The sequence below is a fragment of the Crocodylus siamensis genome, chromosome 2, assembly GCF_052110815.1.
Source record: "Crocodylus siamensis isolate JL-2025a chromosome 2, ASM5211081v1, whole genome shotgun sequence".
NCBI classification, from domain to species: Eukaryota; Metazoa; Chordata; order Crocodylia; family Crocodylidae; genus Crocodylus; species Crocodylus siamensis.
Window position 1 is genome coordinate 281,031,907 of NC_143396.1, and position 16,934 is coordinate 281,048,840.

At 41.9% G+C, this 16,934-nt stretch overlaps 1 protein-coding gene across 6 annotated transcripts in view; it reads right to left on the bottom strand.

Annotated features, from left to right (window-relative positions):
• BRF1 (BRF1 general transcription factor IIIB subunit) overlaps positions 1-16,934 on the bottom strand; it is a 248,210-nt gene that overhangs the window by 49,829 nt on the left and 181,447 nt on the right. For 5 of the 6 annotated variants that reach the window (XM_090034172.1, XM_090034173.1, XM_090034177.1 and 2 more), the window contains one exon: positions 16,370-16,626. In XM_090034172.1, coding sequence (XP_089890298.1) covers positions 16,370-16,626 — 257 coding nt within the window. Of the gene's footprint in view, positions 1-3,115; positions 3,212-16,369; positions 16,627-16,934 lie in introns of all 6 variants that reach the window. The other variant, XR_016440380.1, reaches the window with a different exon arrangement.

Here is a 16,934-nt window from a genome sequence, read left to right on the forward strand (position 1 = left end):
TGTCTTTTGTTACCAATGATTTTTCTGTAATACTTTTTAAAGGTGTCAATGAACATGTGGGTGTACGTTTAAGTGACAACACAAACTTCTAGAAAACAGTAGTGCAAATCATCCCACTTCACACCAAGGTCTCAAAGTGTGTTTGCCAATACTCACCTGCCAGAAAGTGAAGACCTGAAAAGTAAAGCATTTAGGCAGAACAAAGTTAACTGTATACATGACTTAAAAAAACAAAATTTCAAAGACCTAATCACTGCCTCAGAGGACAAAGGGGCAAGCTTCTCTCCTTAGGTTTCCAGGCTTAGTGCTGTGTAAGAATCAGGCATATGTTGTTTAGCTTCATGATTTGAATCTTGCTGGTGTTCATCTAATGATGTGATTAACTCTTGACTCCATTCTAAATTATCGTTAATTTATTAAGTGATTGATTGACTTGACTTCTGTCGTAACCTTGATTTGACGACTGCACTGTTCAAACTCTGTTAGTTTGGTGAAAGTTCCAGTATTTGGTTTTCGTTAGGATTTTAATTTACTTTAATGGGTACGCTTATTGATTTATTTTACTGTCTGCGATAAAAAGTAGAGCGAATACATTTGTTTTCCTTACAAAATTGCAGCAAGGATCACCAACCCCACAAGGTCAAAGGTAACCCCAGGTGATAAATCTGCAGGCTGCTTGGCTCTGTTTCTAAATGTATACCTATGTCCTTCATATGCTGTAATCTCAAAGATACTCAAACCATTAAATATACTAATGTAGTTTTTAACGACTAGTAATTTTTTTTATACAATACTCTCTCCTGAGCAGCACTTTGGAAACAACAGTTACGAATAAGAAGAAACAGATGTAACACTATACATGAGACTTCTCTTCTGTAGGGGCATTCAGTGCTTGTCAGTGCAGCATCCAACTGCTTTCCAAAATGGCACAAACACTGCCATAGCAAGGAAGTTTGGTGCCCAGGGCAAGGCCCACAGCAGCAGCCCGCTCTCACCCCGTGCAGAGATTGCGGGGGGCACATGCCTTCCCACGCTTGCCCAGAACTGTATGCAGTGGCAGGAGCCGCACTTCCCCTATCCCCACTCGTGGCTCCATCCCATGTTCTGCCACGGCTGGGCAGCGCTTGTTGGCATCCTTTCACTTCAGAGCCCAGGGCGGTCGCCCTGCTCCCCTCCTCCTCCCCGCTTGCTACGGCACTGGACACAAAGCAAGCAACGTAACAAACATCAGTCACATGTTTGAAGACAACCGAGCTATGTCACAGTGTGACCTACAGAGGCCCTACTCTTTTCTCCCCAGAACCTTATTTCCAAAGAAAATAAAACCACTTCCAACAGTCCACGCATGCTGCAGCTGGAAGACTGTCCAGTGCCTTTACAAAGCAGAAACAAGAACAACCGACAATCTTTATGCTGCTGCTGCATTCTGAGGCAGATCCTCTGCTTGTAGAGAACAGCCCAGCTCACATTGGGCCCACTTTTATGCCTCTGATCCCTGCTCTGAAGCACAGGGCCCTGGTACACTTCATATGCAGTGTAGAAAAAAGCAAGGGTGGAGAGACAATGCAGTGCCCAGAACAGAACTCATTACCCATGTTAGATTCAAGGCCTCCCACAGAAAATGTCTTGAAGCTCTCAATTTTCACTCGTTTCTTGACTACACAAACACAGCACTGTAATTCTTCTGTTGCAAAGAACTAAGAAAGATCACAGTAGGTCAGCATGTTTCTAACACTACGGACTGCTATTTTAAATTGCTGGGTTTATCTTGTGAATCAGGTGTAGGTGTTTGCACATCTAACAGTGCTAATACTGTGCAGCACCCTGCAGCACCTCTAAGAGGACTTCCTGGCACCCCGGAGCGCCTTGAAATCCTTTCAGGGGTGCCTCGGAGTGCCACAACATGTTGAAAGCAAACATGATTTGCAAGATAAACCCAGAGATTTCACATAGTGATCAATATTATTAAAAACATTCAGACCTGTTGTGGTCTGAGTTCTCCGATTCAGAAAAATTGCTCTATTATCTCTTTGTAATCAGAAAACAAGTGAAATCTAAGTGCTGGCATTTTCCAAGCGGTGCCTCAAGTCTAAAAAGGCCGAGAGCCACCGTGTTAAGCAATGGAATTTGTAAATTATTTCTCTTCTTTTTCTTTTGGTAATAAGAAAGTGGGGTCCAACAGAAGGATAGAAAAGCATGACAAATAATGGAAGAAACTATCTTGTCTTCTACATGTGACTTCCACAGTCCCCAGCCATGCCACGAGGGTTGTTCTGCCTTCTGCTGAGCTGTTCTGGAAGAAGGTCAGGGCACAGCTCGCAGCACGATGAGTCACTCAAGCTACACTTGCCACATACATCTTCCCCAGTCATATTCTAAAGCTTATTTCAAAATGATTCCCTCTATATTTAGTAACAAATATGGCAATGTAAAAATGAAATCAGTTTCCACAATGTAAATGTATGGGAAACATTACCAGGTAATGGAACAGCACTTGCATAATGCCTGAGCTACAGCAGACTGGCCAATTTACAACTAATTATCTAGATGGTGTGAAATACTACGTGAACAAACGGCATAGCCTCTTGAGTTTTCTAGCAAGTTGTTATAAATTTCTACCACCATACCAGCCAAAGTTTAAGAACTGAAGTCATAATAATCTAATCATTAATAGTGACCTTGCCTGGAAATATATGCAATGTCAAGAAACAAATGCCCTCTGTGCACCTTCCTGCCTCGTTTAAATATTAGCTTTAATCGCAAGTGATTTTTTTTTAATTTTATTCCATAATCTGGGATGTTTATTTCTTATCTTTCCTACCCCATATAATGGGAGTCTGAAAAGTAACCACATTTATGATCAATTTCTCTCAAACTTTAAAGTTAACTGAAATCAGCTGAAAATTTCCCTCTGACCTGCAAATCTAAGGTGCATTTCTCCCTCATACCACACACACATACACATGTATGTAGGTGTATGTGCCTCTCTCCCTACCCTTTCAGTATAAAAGTGAATGAAGATATAGATAATATATTCTAAAAGATAACCAAAAAGACCATGGGGGGTGGGATGGGGCCCAAAGGGAAGCCAGTTCAAGTACTGAAAGCTCCTCACCAGCAACCGAAGTCCATTGAACTCCATCAGCTGTCACAGCTCGATAAGCATCTTTAAATTGTAATCATCAGAATGGTAATACGTTCTTTTTCTTTTCTGTATCAAAAAAATTGCAAATGCTTATTTTTGCAAGCAACGTTTAGGTGCCCCAAGTCCACACACAATCTTTTTATATTAAGGTTCTTATCACTTGTTTTGGGTGCAATTTGGAAAAGAAAAATCACAGAGCAATCCTGGGCATTTTCTAACAATAAGACTAAAAACGAGACTAAGCACTGCATACAGGTGCCACACAAAATTATCTCTGGGCCAGAATTGCTCATTTTTAGATTTACACTAAGGAGAAAGTAATTTTAGGCAGGAACAAAGACCCATGTTGTATTTCTGAACTGCCTAGCTGACCTCAGCTGGAATGCTGCAAGAAGAATGTCTTCCTGATGGAGGGGAAAAGAATGGTATTCAATTTATATTAAACAAACAATAAAGCTGCCGTATAAGTAGACTTGATCTAAGCCTAAGACAAGAGGCCAACCCAGATCAACCGGGGGGGGGGTTCATTATTATTTTTAAATTAAAAGGTATTTTTAATCATTTTGGAAAACTGGAACCTACCAATGAATTCGGTAGCCACTGGCTATTATTAAAGAGCTCCCCCACATATTCTTGGAAACTTTGCACCTGGGCATTTATTTATATATTACAGATTTCTTTGAAATAAAAATCCTTCCAAGAAAAAACAACTGCAACCACATGAATAGTTATCAGTACTGATCTCTGAAAATGTTCCTGTAGGTTTAAATTGAAACAACTTAAGATAATATTTAAAGTATAGGAATACAAAGGCCTAATCCTCTTAACAGATGAGAGGCCTAATTTATTATGATACTTAGCCTCATGACATCATTACACTTTGCATTTAGTCATATTTTTTATTTGACTATTTCAAGGGTACTTTGCTGCCTCCCATAATTTGTTCTGGATAAGTAGTATTTTTATATTTTCATCCCGAATTACTTATCAGTCATTCCAAGATGAAAAACCAGAGTCCTTAGGAGGAACAGTCTAATCAAAGAAATAAACTAAGACTAAATGCTGGCCCACAATGCCATTAACTAACCAGGGGCAAAGGCATAAAAGGTAAAATCCTTTTAACACACACTGCCTGTAGGGTAATGAAAAAAGCTGTGGGCAGTATATATTCCTAGATAAGATCTTTGGCAATCGCACCTCAAATACATGAGTCTGTGTCAGAAAAGTTCCTCATCTTCCCTGCCGCTTTCTTCAACTTCCTTCAGAGTCTGTGCCACACAGGGAAAATAAAAAAATTAACCCACCTGGAAACAACCAGGTAATCACCTACCCCTAGCACCACCTTCTTCCTTTCCCTCCCTCCCTACTGCATTTGCCTGACAGCTGCAAGTAAGGGTGTGGAGAGGAGAATGAGTCAGAGGATAATCGTATCTTCTTCAGTAAACTAAATCACTAAAAAGAAGTTTATAAGAACTGGAAACTTGAATAGACAACTAGGAGGAGTATAAGAGGATGGTTTCAGGTTGGATGTAAGGAAGAACTTCTTTACTGTAAGGGTGACCAGAATCTGCAACAGACTTCCCAAGGCGGTGGTGCAGTCCCCAACCTTGGAAGTCTTCAAGAGGAGATTGGACAGACACCTTGCTGGCATCACTTGATCTCAGCAGTATTCTTGCCTAGAGCAGGGGTGGGGTTGGACTACATGATCTTTTGAGGTACCTTCCAGCTCTTAATTTCTGTGATTCTGTGGCTATCCACTAACTTTCTCACGAGAACTTGCTATTTCCCCCACTCCAGTCTCTTCACTGCTGTGCGTCGGTCTCTAGGTGCCTGCTCATTCTGGCCTTCTGTTGCAGGTGCTGGGGGAAAGAACGCCCACTACCATAAACACCTGCCACACTGCATGATTATCTGCTGTTCAACTCATTTTACCATTCACAAGTTAAAATCATGCAACTACCTATGAGAAGCACTAGAAGTCCTTCCCATTCCTCATCGCTCAATCACCCATTATAGGCTTCGTAGCTCCTGCCAGCAGCCACACCTAACAGCATTAGCCAGCTCACAACATTAGGAGATCAGCTCCATGACAATTCAATGTGAGAAAGCAACTGCATGCATCAGCTCCCTTCAAGGTCATCTGTAAAGATCTTCCTCACGGACCTCTCTAATTAGGCAAATGCATGGCTCGAAAAACAAAAGCTTCCAAGTGGCTGAAATCCACTTCTAGGGTTTAGGGACCATTTTTCTCAGGTTTTGTTCAGTTTTACAGAAATGCAAACAAGATTATGCTATCTAATTCACATGCATTCGTACCCATTAAAGATCACCAAGCTGGAAAATCTTGGCAAGATTTAAGTGGAGAGCCGTGTCAAATTGTACACTTTTCCAGTGAAGAAGCATTCATCGTTTTATTAAAATAACCTTTTACTTGGATCTAAATGCTAAAATACAAAATCCACCTCAAATACCCTGTGAGGTGTGTTAAACGCCTCTGTGCATCTCATGAAAACATGCCAGGGGATCTATTTACCAATTCGCTACCAGCCAGGGGAAAGCCTATTCCATACCACACTGATCACATGTGACAGGAGATGCAAGAAACAATTAAACTCTAGTCAAACAATGAACTAAATAACCTCAACCAGAGCATGATTTGGATGACAATAAACACCTAACAAGAGCCAAAAATCAAAAAATAAATTATCGGTACTAGAGAAGAATCTTGAAACGCCAATCTGAACAAGGTATTGTCAGCCCAAGTTTTTCTTGGTGAGGGTGGAAGATTTCCAAATGAAAATGTCATGCCAGTGCCTCTGTGCTAGTCATCATATAGAAATAGGGCCTGCAGCACAACACAAGACAGGACATAACATTTAATATCTCATTTTCAACACAAATTCCAAGCCACATAGCAGACTTCAAAGTAGGGCAGAGAAACAGGATATCAAAGGTAAATTAGACAAAAGAGCTGAAGGCAGTTCTGAGAAATAAAAATAAATGGTGGAAAAATTAAAGCATATAAAAATGCTCTTCAGATCTCATCTCAAAGGGCCAATTTGTAGAGAGAATACACCAAAAATCAGCATAGAAAAGACTTGCAAAAAGCTTCAAATCTGTCAAACACCAGGGATGTTCTCTCTCAACCTGCTCTTGCACAAAAATTTTTCCTTACAGGGAAGCTCCACGCATCTAGTCTAGTCTACTCCACTGCCTGCACTTTGTTAGCAGAGCTTACGAGGGTAACTTCAGCAATGAGAGAAACATCCTTGGTTCTCTCTCAACACAAGTGCCATCTGATTTCTGCTTTGCATATCAACCAGATTCAGTTGATCTACAGTAGGGCTGTGCGAAGCTTTGGTTGCTGATTTGATTTGGTGGAGATTTGGCTCAGTTTAGTTGCCGAACCTCCAAATCGAATCAGAAGACCCTTTAATTTCTCCGAATCGTATCGGAACCCTCCAGACTTGGAAAGATTTGACGATTTGGACACAGCTTTAAATGTTTTTTCTGCATACCTCAAGGTACCAGGCGGCTTGTGAACACTGCGATGCTTGGGCGGATGGAGCATCCCACAGGAGCACGGAGGCGTCTCCAGAGTGCTCGGCAGCAGACCTGGAAGTGGACCAGAAGCACTTCCAGTCCACTTCTGGGTCTGCCAGGGAGTGCGCGGGAAGCTCCCCCCCGACCCACACACACCCTCCCTGGCTCAGCGACTGGTGCCTCCTAGGGGGGGCACCCACGGTCTCTCTGAGGCTGATTCCCAACCTGTTTGGCAGTGGACCTGGAAGTGCTTCTGGTCCACATCTGGGTTCACCGCTAAGCGTGCGTGGAGGGGGGCACACTCCTGTGGGATGCTTCACCCACCCACCCTAGCATTGCAGTGCTCAGGAGCAGTGCCTGGTATTCAAGGTATGTAGAAAAAAATTTTAAAGCTGCATCTATGGCCAAATTGCTGATTGTCCGAATCAGTATTGTATCTTCAGATTCAGATTTGGCCGAATCAACAAATCGAATCACTGTCCCTGATTCAGGCTGAATCCAAATCCAACTTGAATATGCCCCGTGTCGCACACCTCTAATCTACAGTCCAGGCAAAACCGTACAGGCTAATCAGTTCAAGTTTTTCCAGCCACCCAAAAAAACTACAGGATCTGGATTATTACATTGAAATGAGAAGAAACTGATTTGGAAAACTTGGGCTCCACCCAAAATATCAATGCTCTTCAAAGCAAAATAACCCAAAAATATTGTCATGACAATCACAACGTAAGTACAAGAAAGGACATGTATCCAGCATCTTTTTAGACCTAAGCTAATGGGATTTCCACCGCTAACAGCATGTTACGTACTGTTCTCGTCTCTTTTTACACTAGTTCTGGAACTAAAACTAAAGTGCACAGCCCATTTTGTTCCATTAGTACTTATGATCCTGGACATAAAGATCAGGAAAGTCATTTTCTCTCAGAAAATACACCTACATGTTCTGTCACACCAACATGCATTTGCAGATAGAGGTTTCAAGGTGAAATGCAAACAGGCAGCATTAAGGTCCAACTCAGTTGGGCATATTTTTGCACATAACACCGCAAAAGTTCTACTGAGAAAAAAGGGATGCATGAAAGGTGCTCACGGCATATCTGGAAATAATGTTACCAAAAAATAATCTTCACATTAAACCTTTTTGCTGATCAGTCAGAATAGGCTCCGTCTTCCCCAGCACCTTTAATAGCCAAGACATGCAAAGAACACTTAAGTAAAATACGAAGAGCAAAATCACTGTCCAGGCTATGGAGATGCCATTGTGTGCTCTAGAAAGAAAAGGGATATTGCTGGGACACTAGGACCATGAAGCCAACTTGGAAATCCTACGACAATGGGAACAGAACTAATGCTAATTTAGCGTGCTATTCCAAGAGCAGTACCACGGAGAACACCCCTAAAACTGCACTACAATTTGAGCAGTATAGAGGCCATGACTTGAGCAATCTTCGGATGCATAGGAATAAGCTCTACCAAATAAGCCCAACTGGCAGCTGCTTGCTGTCAGCCAGCGAAATGGAGCTACAAGAAGGATCAATAGTTACAAGCAAGAAGCAAAAGCTACACATTTTTTGTAAACCAATTTCAAATAATAATCACTCCTGAAAACTTGACTAAGGGCTTTTGCTATCTTTGTAACAAACATGATTTGGTTTTCTATTATGTATTCACATGGCTTTTGTTCAGAGCAATCTTGTGTACAAGAGATTCAGTTGTGCTTTGCAGCCCTGCTTCATTTCTTCTGAGGCAAGTTTTTCATGAGATTAACCTGACACATTTATTCCCTCGATAATATATCCTGTCCTCTCTGATATCATTGCCAGTTGCAAGAACATAGCAATAAATAGGCCTAATTTTTTTTAAAGTAGTAGTGACTTGAAAGGTCCTTTAGTCCTTAGGTTTTGTTTGTTTGTTTGTTTGCGGGGGGGTGTAGGGGTGAGGGGAGGAAGGCAGGGGTTTGGTACAAGAGATTTCATTTCACAAGTACTTTAATAAGATTTCTGTTCAAGTGTAAAATAAACTAAAAATGTTTTCTTCAAACCTCAGTCCCCTCTCTTGCTTGGACTTCAAGAATTCAAGGACACTCCTTGGTACAAAATGAGGAGTGTTTTCTCTAAAGCACATCTAACATGGAAATTATTTGATTCACATTTTAAAACAATTTAACATGCTGTCCTTAGATAACTCTGAATCCTGTTTTCTATTCAAACAAGACATTAGTATAGACCAACTGCACAACTGGGTAATTGAAATTAACTGTAATAACTATTATGATAGTATTAAGTATAAATCAAACAACTGTTCAGGCACTGAATGCTTAAAAATAGCAGCATACTAAAAGCAGGCAGATGTTATTGCACTGTCCAATGTAAAAAAAGGAAAAAAGATTTTTTTTCCCTCCCTCTTGGGTATGCCTACACCCACTGGAAATGTCATTAGGTACATGTGCACCCACTTCACACATCACTGTGTACGCATGCACTGTGTGCATTGTGCTCCCTGGTATTGCCAGGCAGGCTTCGTCTCAAACACACCTCTGCCTCCCACTCCCACAGGCCAACCTTAGACATGCATGGTGAAGTCACTCAAGGATGCTTCTGACCTGTGTTGACTTACACACAGGTCACAGAGTGGCTGTGGTGGGCCACCTATAAGGCAGCTTCACTGCTGCATTTCCCAGTTCCGTGTCCACAAGGGCTAAGGACAGAAATTACAGATAAACTGGTATAAGTGATTGGAAACCGGTTAAGTCTGTAACACAACAGAAGTTCAGTACACATAAACTGCTTTCAAAATGGCCCAAACAGTTTAATATAAACCTAGATGGATGTAGTATCAGATTTAACTGGTTTAGGTTAAATCAGTTTACTGAACTTCTATCCCAAACCCCCTCCAGATTCAAGGTAACTCACAGTCCCCTGGCATCCCAGGATGCTTTGCATCTGTCCCGCAAGCCCACCCACTAGCCTTGGTCCAAGTTGGCTGTGCCAGATGATCAGGGATGACTGAATCAATGGCTGCTCCAGATAGCCTGCAATGACTGAATCAATTCAGCTTCAGGCTTTTTGATTGTCTGTACTTAGCCAAAAGGGACAGATGAGTGAGCTGAGCTCAAACATGTGTGTACTCAGCCACAGGCGACTGACAGGGGGTGCATGGGGGTGCACATTCCCCCCCCCCCCAACAGCCAACACTGAAACTGTCAGTAGGGCTGGTGCCCCCCGACAGGGCTGCTGCTGTTGACGGTTTCTGCGGGTCCCCCCCCAGATTCAGGAGGCACCAGTCACTCCTGTACTCAGCAGTGCTGGGAACCCACAGAGACATATCCAAGCACTCAGCATGCAATGAAAATTTTAATTAAACTGAGTGCCCCTCTACACATGCAGGTAAAGGCACAATGGGATCTAATGCATGATCCACACAATCGCATCTCCTGCCATTCCACAATCCTGGGCTCCCCCTGCAATGGCAAGAAGATCACAGGTCCCATGATTTCCTAGCCTCAGCCCGGAGGCTGAGAGATTGTGGCAGGTGCAATCTCCCAGCCACAGGGGTTTCACACACTTCCAAAGCTGGGAGATCAGGGCAGCTGCACCTTCCAGCCCCAGGGGCTCCATGCACACCCAGGGCTGCTGGGACCCACCTGAATTGCAGCCTCAGCCTATGGCTGCTGGGACCCACCTGAATCCTGGCACCAGGAGATACAATACAGGGACCCAGCATCCACAGCTATGGGACTTTCATTCCTAGCAGCTGCAGGGTGCTTCCAGAACCCCAAATTAGCAGTTACTGGTACTAAGAATACCCTCAGTTGCAGGACACCTAGCCCCAGCTGGGTAGGCATGTGCACCCCTGCACCTGGGAGCCCTAACAGCTGATGGGGCTCCCAGCTGCAGGGTTAACAGCTTGATAGCAGCCAGCTACAAAGTTAGTAAACACTTTCGAGGTCTAACGTTGTAGATGGTTAGAGCTTTTATGGTGTCAAAGCTACTTTTCACTTCTAGCTAGTTTCAAGGTAATTTCACAGTTAATCAGATAATTGTGATACCTGTAACTTGTAGAGAGGACCCGATTTAAACAAAGTAAGTATTACAAAATTACTCAGATTTACTTCCCTGAGTTCAATATCAATGTTGATGCTGATCATTTCAGTGCAATCTTGGAAATGTGTCCAAATAAATTATGTCTTTTTTCTGTAAGGGATATAATTAATTGTATCCAGTTTATGGGAAACCAAAATACTCCAAAATCCAGTGAGCATTGGCAAGTACGGATAGACCTGATGCCCCTTCAATTAAAAGCAATATCTCTGCACAGTCCTTAAAAGGCATTCTGTGAGATGCCAGCAATAGCAAACAATCCTCAATTTTCTACCCGGTATTTGTTTGCTTTCTATGCAAAATCAAACAGCAGAGAAGCCAAATGCTCTTTGGAATGTGTTTTCCTATTAATTTAAAGGTAATTATTATATTATCAATAGAGCTGTATTAAACAGGCAGTTTACTGAGATTTAACTTCCTCTCTGAAATGCTCAATACTCTGTCTACATTGCTGAGAATCAATAATTACACAACACTGTACTATTTAATTACTTATCACCATGGATCCTGGTTTCCCCTGATAAAAAAAAAAAAATAAAAAATTCTCTAATAAAAGCCCCAAAATCTGTGATAAAAATGCAAGGCCCTCCACAGCCCCACAGTCCTGCTGGTGCCCCTCACTCCCAACTCACAGCCCCACCAGCTCTGCTCATGCCCCTTGCCCTTCACCTACAGCCTCTCCCCCTGCCCAGCCCTGCCAGAGGGGGCCCCCAGCTGCCAAGCTTATGGGGCCCAAGACCCAGGCCTGCATCCCCCTGCCTCCAGCAGGAGACGGTGGCTGCTGCAGTGGAACAGAGCCCAGCTCTCCTCCTCAACCCTGCTGCTGCAGGCTTGGGCCAGGAGCCAGTTCCCCGCCACTGCATGCAATTCCCCCCTGCTCCCTCCCACACACATTTACCTGTAGAAGCTGCTCTCCAGGCTGCCTGGCAGCCATGTGCATATACATGCACATGGTGCCCTCTGCCTGACTGCCCTCTTCCAGCTCTCTTCCAGCCCCTTGCAGACTGGACCTCTGCCAGCCTGAAGAGGGCTTATTGCAAAACTGCAAGATCTGCAGCTTTGACTGCTAAAACGAGAAATATGCGTTTTCCTCCAGTAAAGGGGGAAATACGTGTTTTACTCCATCTTTCTGAGGGGAATGGAAAGCCCAGATCCCTGTTTATCACTGTGACAACCTCAGGAAGACATGTTTTCTACAGCTGTAAATCCTTATTCTTTGTAATGTAAAAATAAAATATAACAGTTTTAAAGGCATCCATCTAAAAGACCTTATTCCGAGTCTGCTTATAAACATATTGTCTATGGTCAAGATTTATACCTACGTTAAAATTACTTAATTACAAATACAGTTAAGAGTGATTCACATTCTAAAGAAAATCAGAAGTCCTTTAGCTTAAAACTACAATAATTGCATTTTACAGTGTTAATGATTTAGAAAGGCACAAGCTATAGTTCCTACTTTCTTCTAAAGGCATTACAGACAGCATAGCAGGATAACCCTGGCTATACTATAATGACCTTAGCCATGTTGAAAATTAAATAGTGTGAAGAACACTTTCTTTTAAGAATGCAAAAGGAATAACTCCATAATGACACACTGATACACTGTAGCTGCATATGCACCTTCAAATGATCTAGAATAATTCTGCCAGTTTTGTTCTCCTGGTAGGACTTAACCAGAGACACCTGAACAGATATCTGAATGCTGAGTCCTTGAAGAACAGACAGCTTGCAGTATTGAGGCTGCACAGCCAGAGGACCCCTGTGTACACATCACAGCATGCTCTGCAGGCTCCATTAGTCTGCCTGGAAACAGATGGCAGCAGAGCTGCACAGGGCAGCTCTGACTGGCTGACCCAGGATGCCTCACAGGCTGCATCTCCCTGCAGCAAAACGTAGCTGGAGCAAAAATCCAGCCCAATCGACACACTGTCTCATGCAGAAGGAGTGAGGAGGGGAAAGGGCGGGTGGGGAGCAAAGCACCCTGGGATGCTTGAGAACTGTACTGTGGTTTCTCTTTGAAGAGAACATGCAGACATTCACTATCACAGGAAAAACTCTCCTGGAAGTGATTTAACCCTGGTTATTCCCAGATTATTTTTCTCTAGGAGAAAATGCCGAACATCTGTATACTTGTAATTTCTACTGGGTGAGCAGCAACTCTCCCACAAGAAACTGAATGTCTGTACGTGGCCTGTAGCTATACTAGACCTGTGTTTAGGTCACTTAGCACCAATATTCTTTTCCTAGTTTGTCAAGTTCCCAGTAGTTAGGTCTCAATACTCTTCAGATGGAACTTGGGACAGAATCAATAGTTCTTTAAGACTTGACTATTACTCAGAATATCTGAAGTACTGGCTTAGGGCACACTGATCCCAGGTGCTCGTTATGCAAGTGGTTACTGATGTAGTCAAAGCCAGATTTCTACATATTTAAAGGATCTGAAAATAAACATGCAGGAGTATAAACCACTGACAAATAAATGGATAGTAAAATTTCTGCAAATGTCTTCTGGATACAGATATATTATGTGATTCATTCATTTTCTAATGAGATGTGCAGGGTTTTTATTATTATTATTAATTGCATATAAATTACCATGATTTTTGTATCTCTGGAAAAGTATTTATCCATTCACCTCTCAGAGGAACAGTGCTGAACAAAGGAATTTATGCATGGCATGTAGGAACAATGCTGAACAAAGAAATTTATGCATGCCATATAAGATGTATGACATTTAAAGTAATGCAGAAAAAAATCAAAAGTCTGTCATAAATCTTTAATTGTAGGAAATCAAAAAATCTATTTGCCTGCCAAATAGATTCTTACCATTGTTTCAACAGGGACATTACTTTTGGAATGCAAACTATCCATAACATACGTACAGCCATCCCACTCGGAGCAGACCATCCCACTCTGCAAAATTAACCACAATTGAGAATTTCTCAGCAGCAGCAGAAAACTCAGTTTTGTATCTTGACCATGTACGCAAAAGGAAAAATAACCATGGTTTTAACAACTGATTCTGGAAACTGCTGTACTGTTGTACATTGACCTAGACAACTTTTTATCTTACTCCATTGTTTACTAAAATATTTATAGCATAATTTTCAAAGTGTTTAGCACCTGCAGCATACACTGCCTTCTCCTGGAGCTACAACTGCCCAGCATTTCTGAAAAGTGGGCCCAGGAAGGGTGGAGAGGTGGAAGAGTAGTAAAAAAAAATCTCATAGTTTGAAATGCTCAATTCCGAAACGCAGTAATTCCAAAATCATTAAAGAGATGCCACTATTAAACAAGACACCTAATTTTGATATCAGCAGTCAATTCCTGACAACAAAATCACATCATTATTTAATTAAAATATGTTGTTCCTGGCTTAAAGCTCATTAAAATATTGTTAACACTAAATATCTTCAGGGCAATGTGTGCAAAATGCCAAAAGTTAATCCTGAATGCTTTTTGCGCTTCACTTTGCTAACAGAAAATCTACAGCTCTTCGGTCATTACATCTCACTATTATTAGCAACTTAAATGAGTCTAGCGATATCCTCGCTGAAGTTAAGGGCAGGAAGGGAGAAGAGGAAGTAAGTCTGCTGACATAAAGGACATTTCAATTACCTTTATAGAGGAAAGTCATAGAAACCTGGAGCATTCATAGTAAATAACCATAACAAAGAAAAATAGCAGACAAGGGAGAAAATGGTGGCTATTATAACAACATACTTTACAAAAGCTAATCTTTTAGGACTAGCAAGGAATATACATGAGCAGATCTAGTCATACTTTTATTCTGAACCAGAAGTTGCAAATGAAGGAGCTAAACACAGAGTATGACCACATTACTCTGCCTCTGCAGTCAGACCTCCAGCTACCTCTCCTCCCCACCCCTCAGGCCCATCTATCCCTCCCTCTTCCTTTTCCAGTTTGAATTCGTTCTCCTCCTCTTCAGGATCTGCCATTTGCTGTTGCTGCCTCACATGATGGCTGCTCTTCTCACAAAATGAGGCAAAACAGCAGGAGTTGAGGACACCGGAGGAATAATGGCCTTCCCTCCCGCCCTCCCCCATACCCATGCTCCTCCTTGAATCCACCTTTTCCATCATGTCACTGTGATATGTGACTATCGCAGCTCCTCTGCCAAGACTGCCTTCATTCTTCTCACCTCCTTATCCGTCCATCCTCCTAATGCTTCCTTCTCACACTCCCTTGGCTCAAACAACCATCCAGGATTCCTTTTTTTTTTTTTTTTTTTTTTAAATTCACCTCTCTTTCAAACTCGTCTTCACCTACACCATACCCGCTGAACCCACTCGGTCATTCCATGCATAATCCTTGCTCTCCTTTCCTCCTAGTCTGTTAGCAACTTTAATGTGGTGCCAAAACTTAGGGCTTGGACATGTGACATGCTGATAGCAGCAGAGCCCACATCAGTGTTATACAACAAGTTAAGTTACACCAGAGCCAGGAGCAAATAGATGACCAGCTCTTTCACGGTAACTGCTTCAACAGCTGCCTCGCCACTAGGCAGCAAAGTATGCAGCAAGAGTCTATTTGCATTCAGCAAATAAATAAATACCCTGGGATACAAGCAGACATGATACCTACATGGGTTTCACCACCGATTTTTTTCCTCCAAAGCAACTCCAAACCAGATTCTACTAAGGTACGTGAATGAAGGCTTATACATCACATGTCCCTGTTGTTTCCACAGTGGTATAAGGACAGTTTGGACCGATGTAAACACGTCACATGGCCAGGTCCTTAAAATTGAGGTCCCGATCTTGGTTAGCTGGGTGACTTAACACCTTTGTGGAACTAGGTCTATGCTCTAGGCTCCATACTTATAATGAACACATAAGAAATTATCATGTACACGACGATCATGTTCAAATGATTATCTGACATGATTTCAGAAAGTGAAGCAGTCTAATGAAGCAGCTGAATGTTGCGGATAGCACACATCATTTTTGCACGCTTTTATAGCATTCTATAAATCTGTCCAACAAGTTTGAATATTTAACTCATTAAAATAGTAGCTTTCATCACACCATAAAATATTCACAAATGCACAGCAGAAAATTGACATGCATATTTACTGTAAAGCTTTATATTTGTGTCATCAATTAACAACAAAAGTTTGGAATAAAACTAAAATAAAAGCTAATCATAACAGCTAGCTGTCATAACAGATGGGAACTATCTATTTTTCAAATCAAGCAAGAAGCCAAAGCTTCAGAATATTTAGTGTCATGTCAGTAAATATGAAGCCAGACAACTTAGAAAGGAAGGACAACGAATGTCAGAAACTCAGTAAGAAAGGATGTCTCTGGCTGAAAGAGTCACAGTTGTGAATTTTCTTTGATTTTTTTTACGCCATGATGATTAATCCACACAGGAGCTGTCAGCCAGTATGTGGACTGCAAATAAGGCTTCATGGTGGCGTTGCGTGCTAAATAAAGAAAATCGGAGCTCCTGTATTATTTTAGCCTCAAACAAGTGTTATAATATCTACTCTGCCTGCCCAGATTGATGCACAGACAGCCTCACAGACAGAGAGATAAATGAACAATTGCGGTACCTTTTTCCCACAGTGTTTACAGAGTTGGCTAAATTCCTACTGGCAATAGATTTTCTTCTTGACAGCTTCTTGGTGTTGCTGCTGTCATCAGTGCTGTCATCCTCTTTCTTTGGTGTGCTACTTCCTTTGCTGTTCAGGTCCCTTAGCACATTATAATTAATTTTACTTGAAATTTTCTTCTGTTCTAACATCTTTTCAATTGCCTCTCCTGCTGTGCTGGCTTGAATTGGCTCCCGTTTTTTTGCAGATTTCTTTGGCTTAATTAAAAATATAAAATTAGTGATGTAGATACAAACCAAGTCATTTCACTGAAATAGGAGGATGATCTGGGGTTTACCAGTTTGGGCCTGGGTGCTACTGATATTAAGCTTCTATAGCTGGAGCAACCCATTTGGAGTCAGTTCTGTACTAGTACCCCTGGTATGACAATATGTACTACAGTGCCTTAGGGGAATCAGATGTAGAACACAGATCTTGGCTGTTTCAGGTCCTTACAGGGATCATCCCACTTGCTTCAAGGAGTAAGGTATTCATTTTTGTTTCTCTGCCAAATGCAACACAGGTC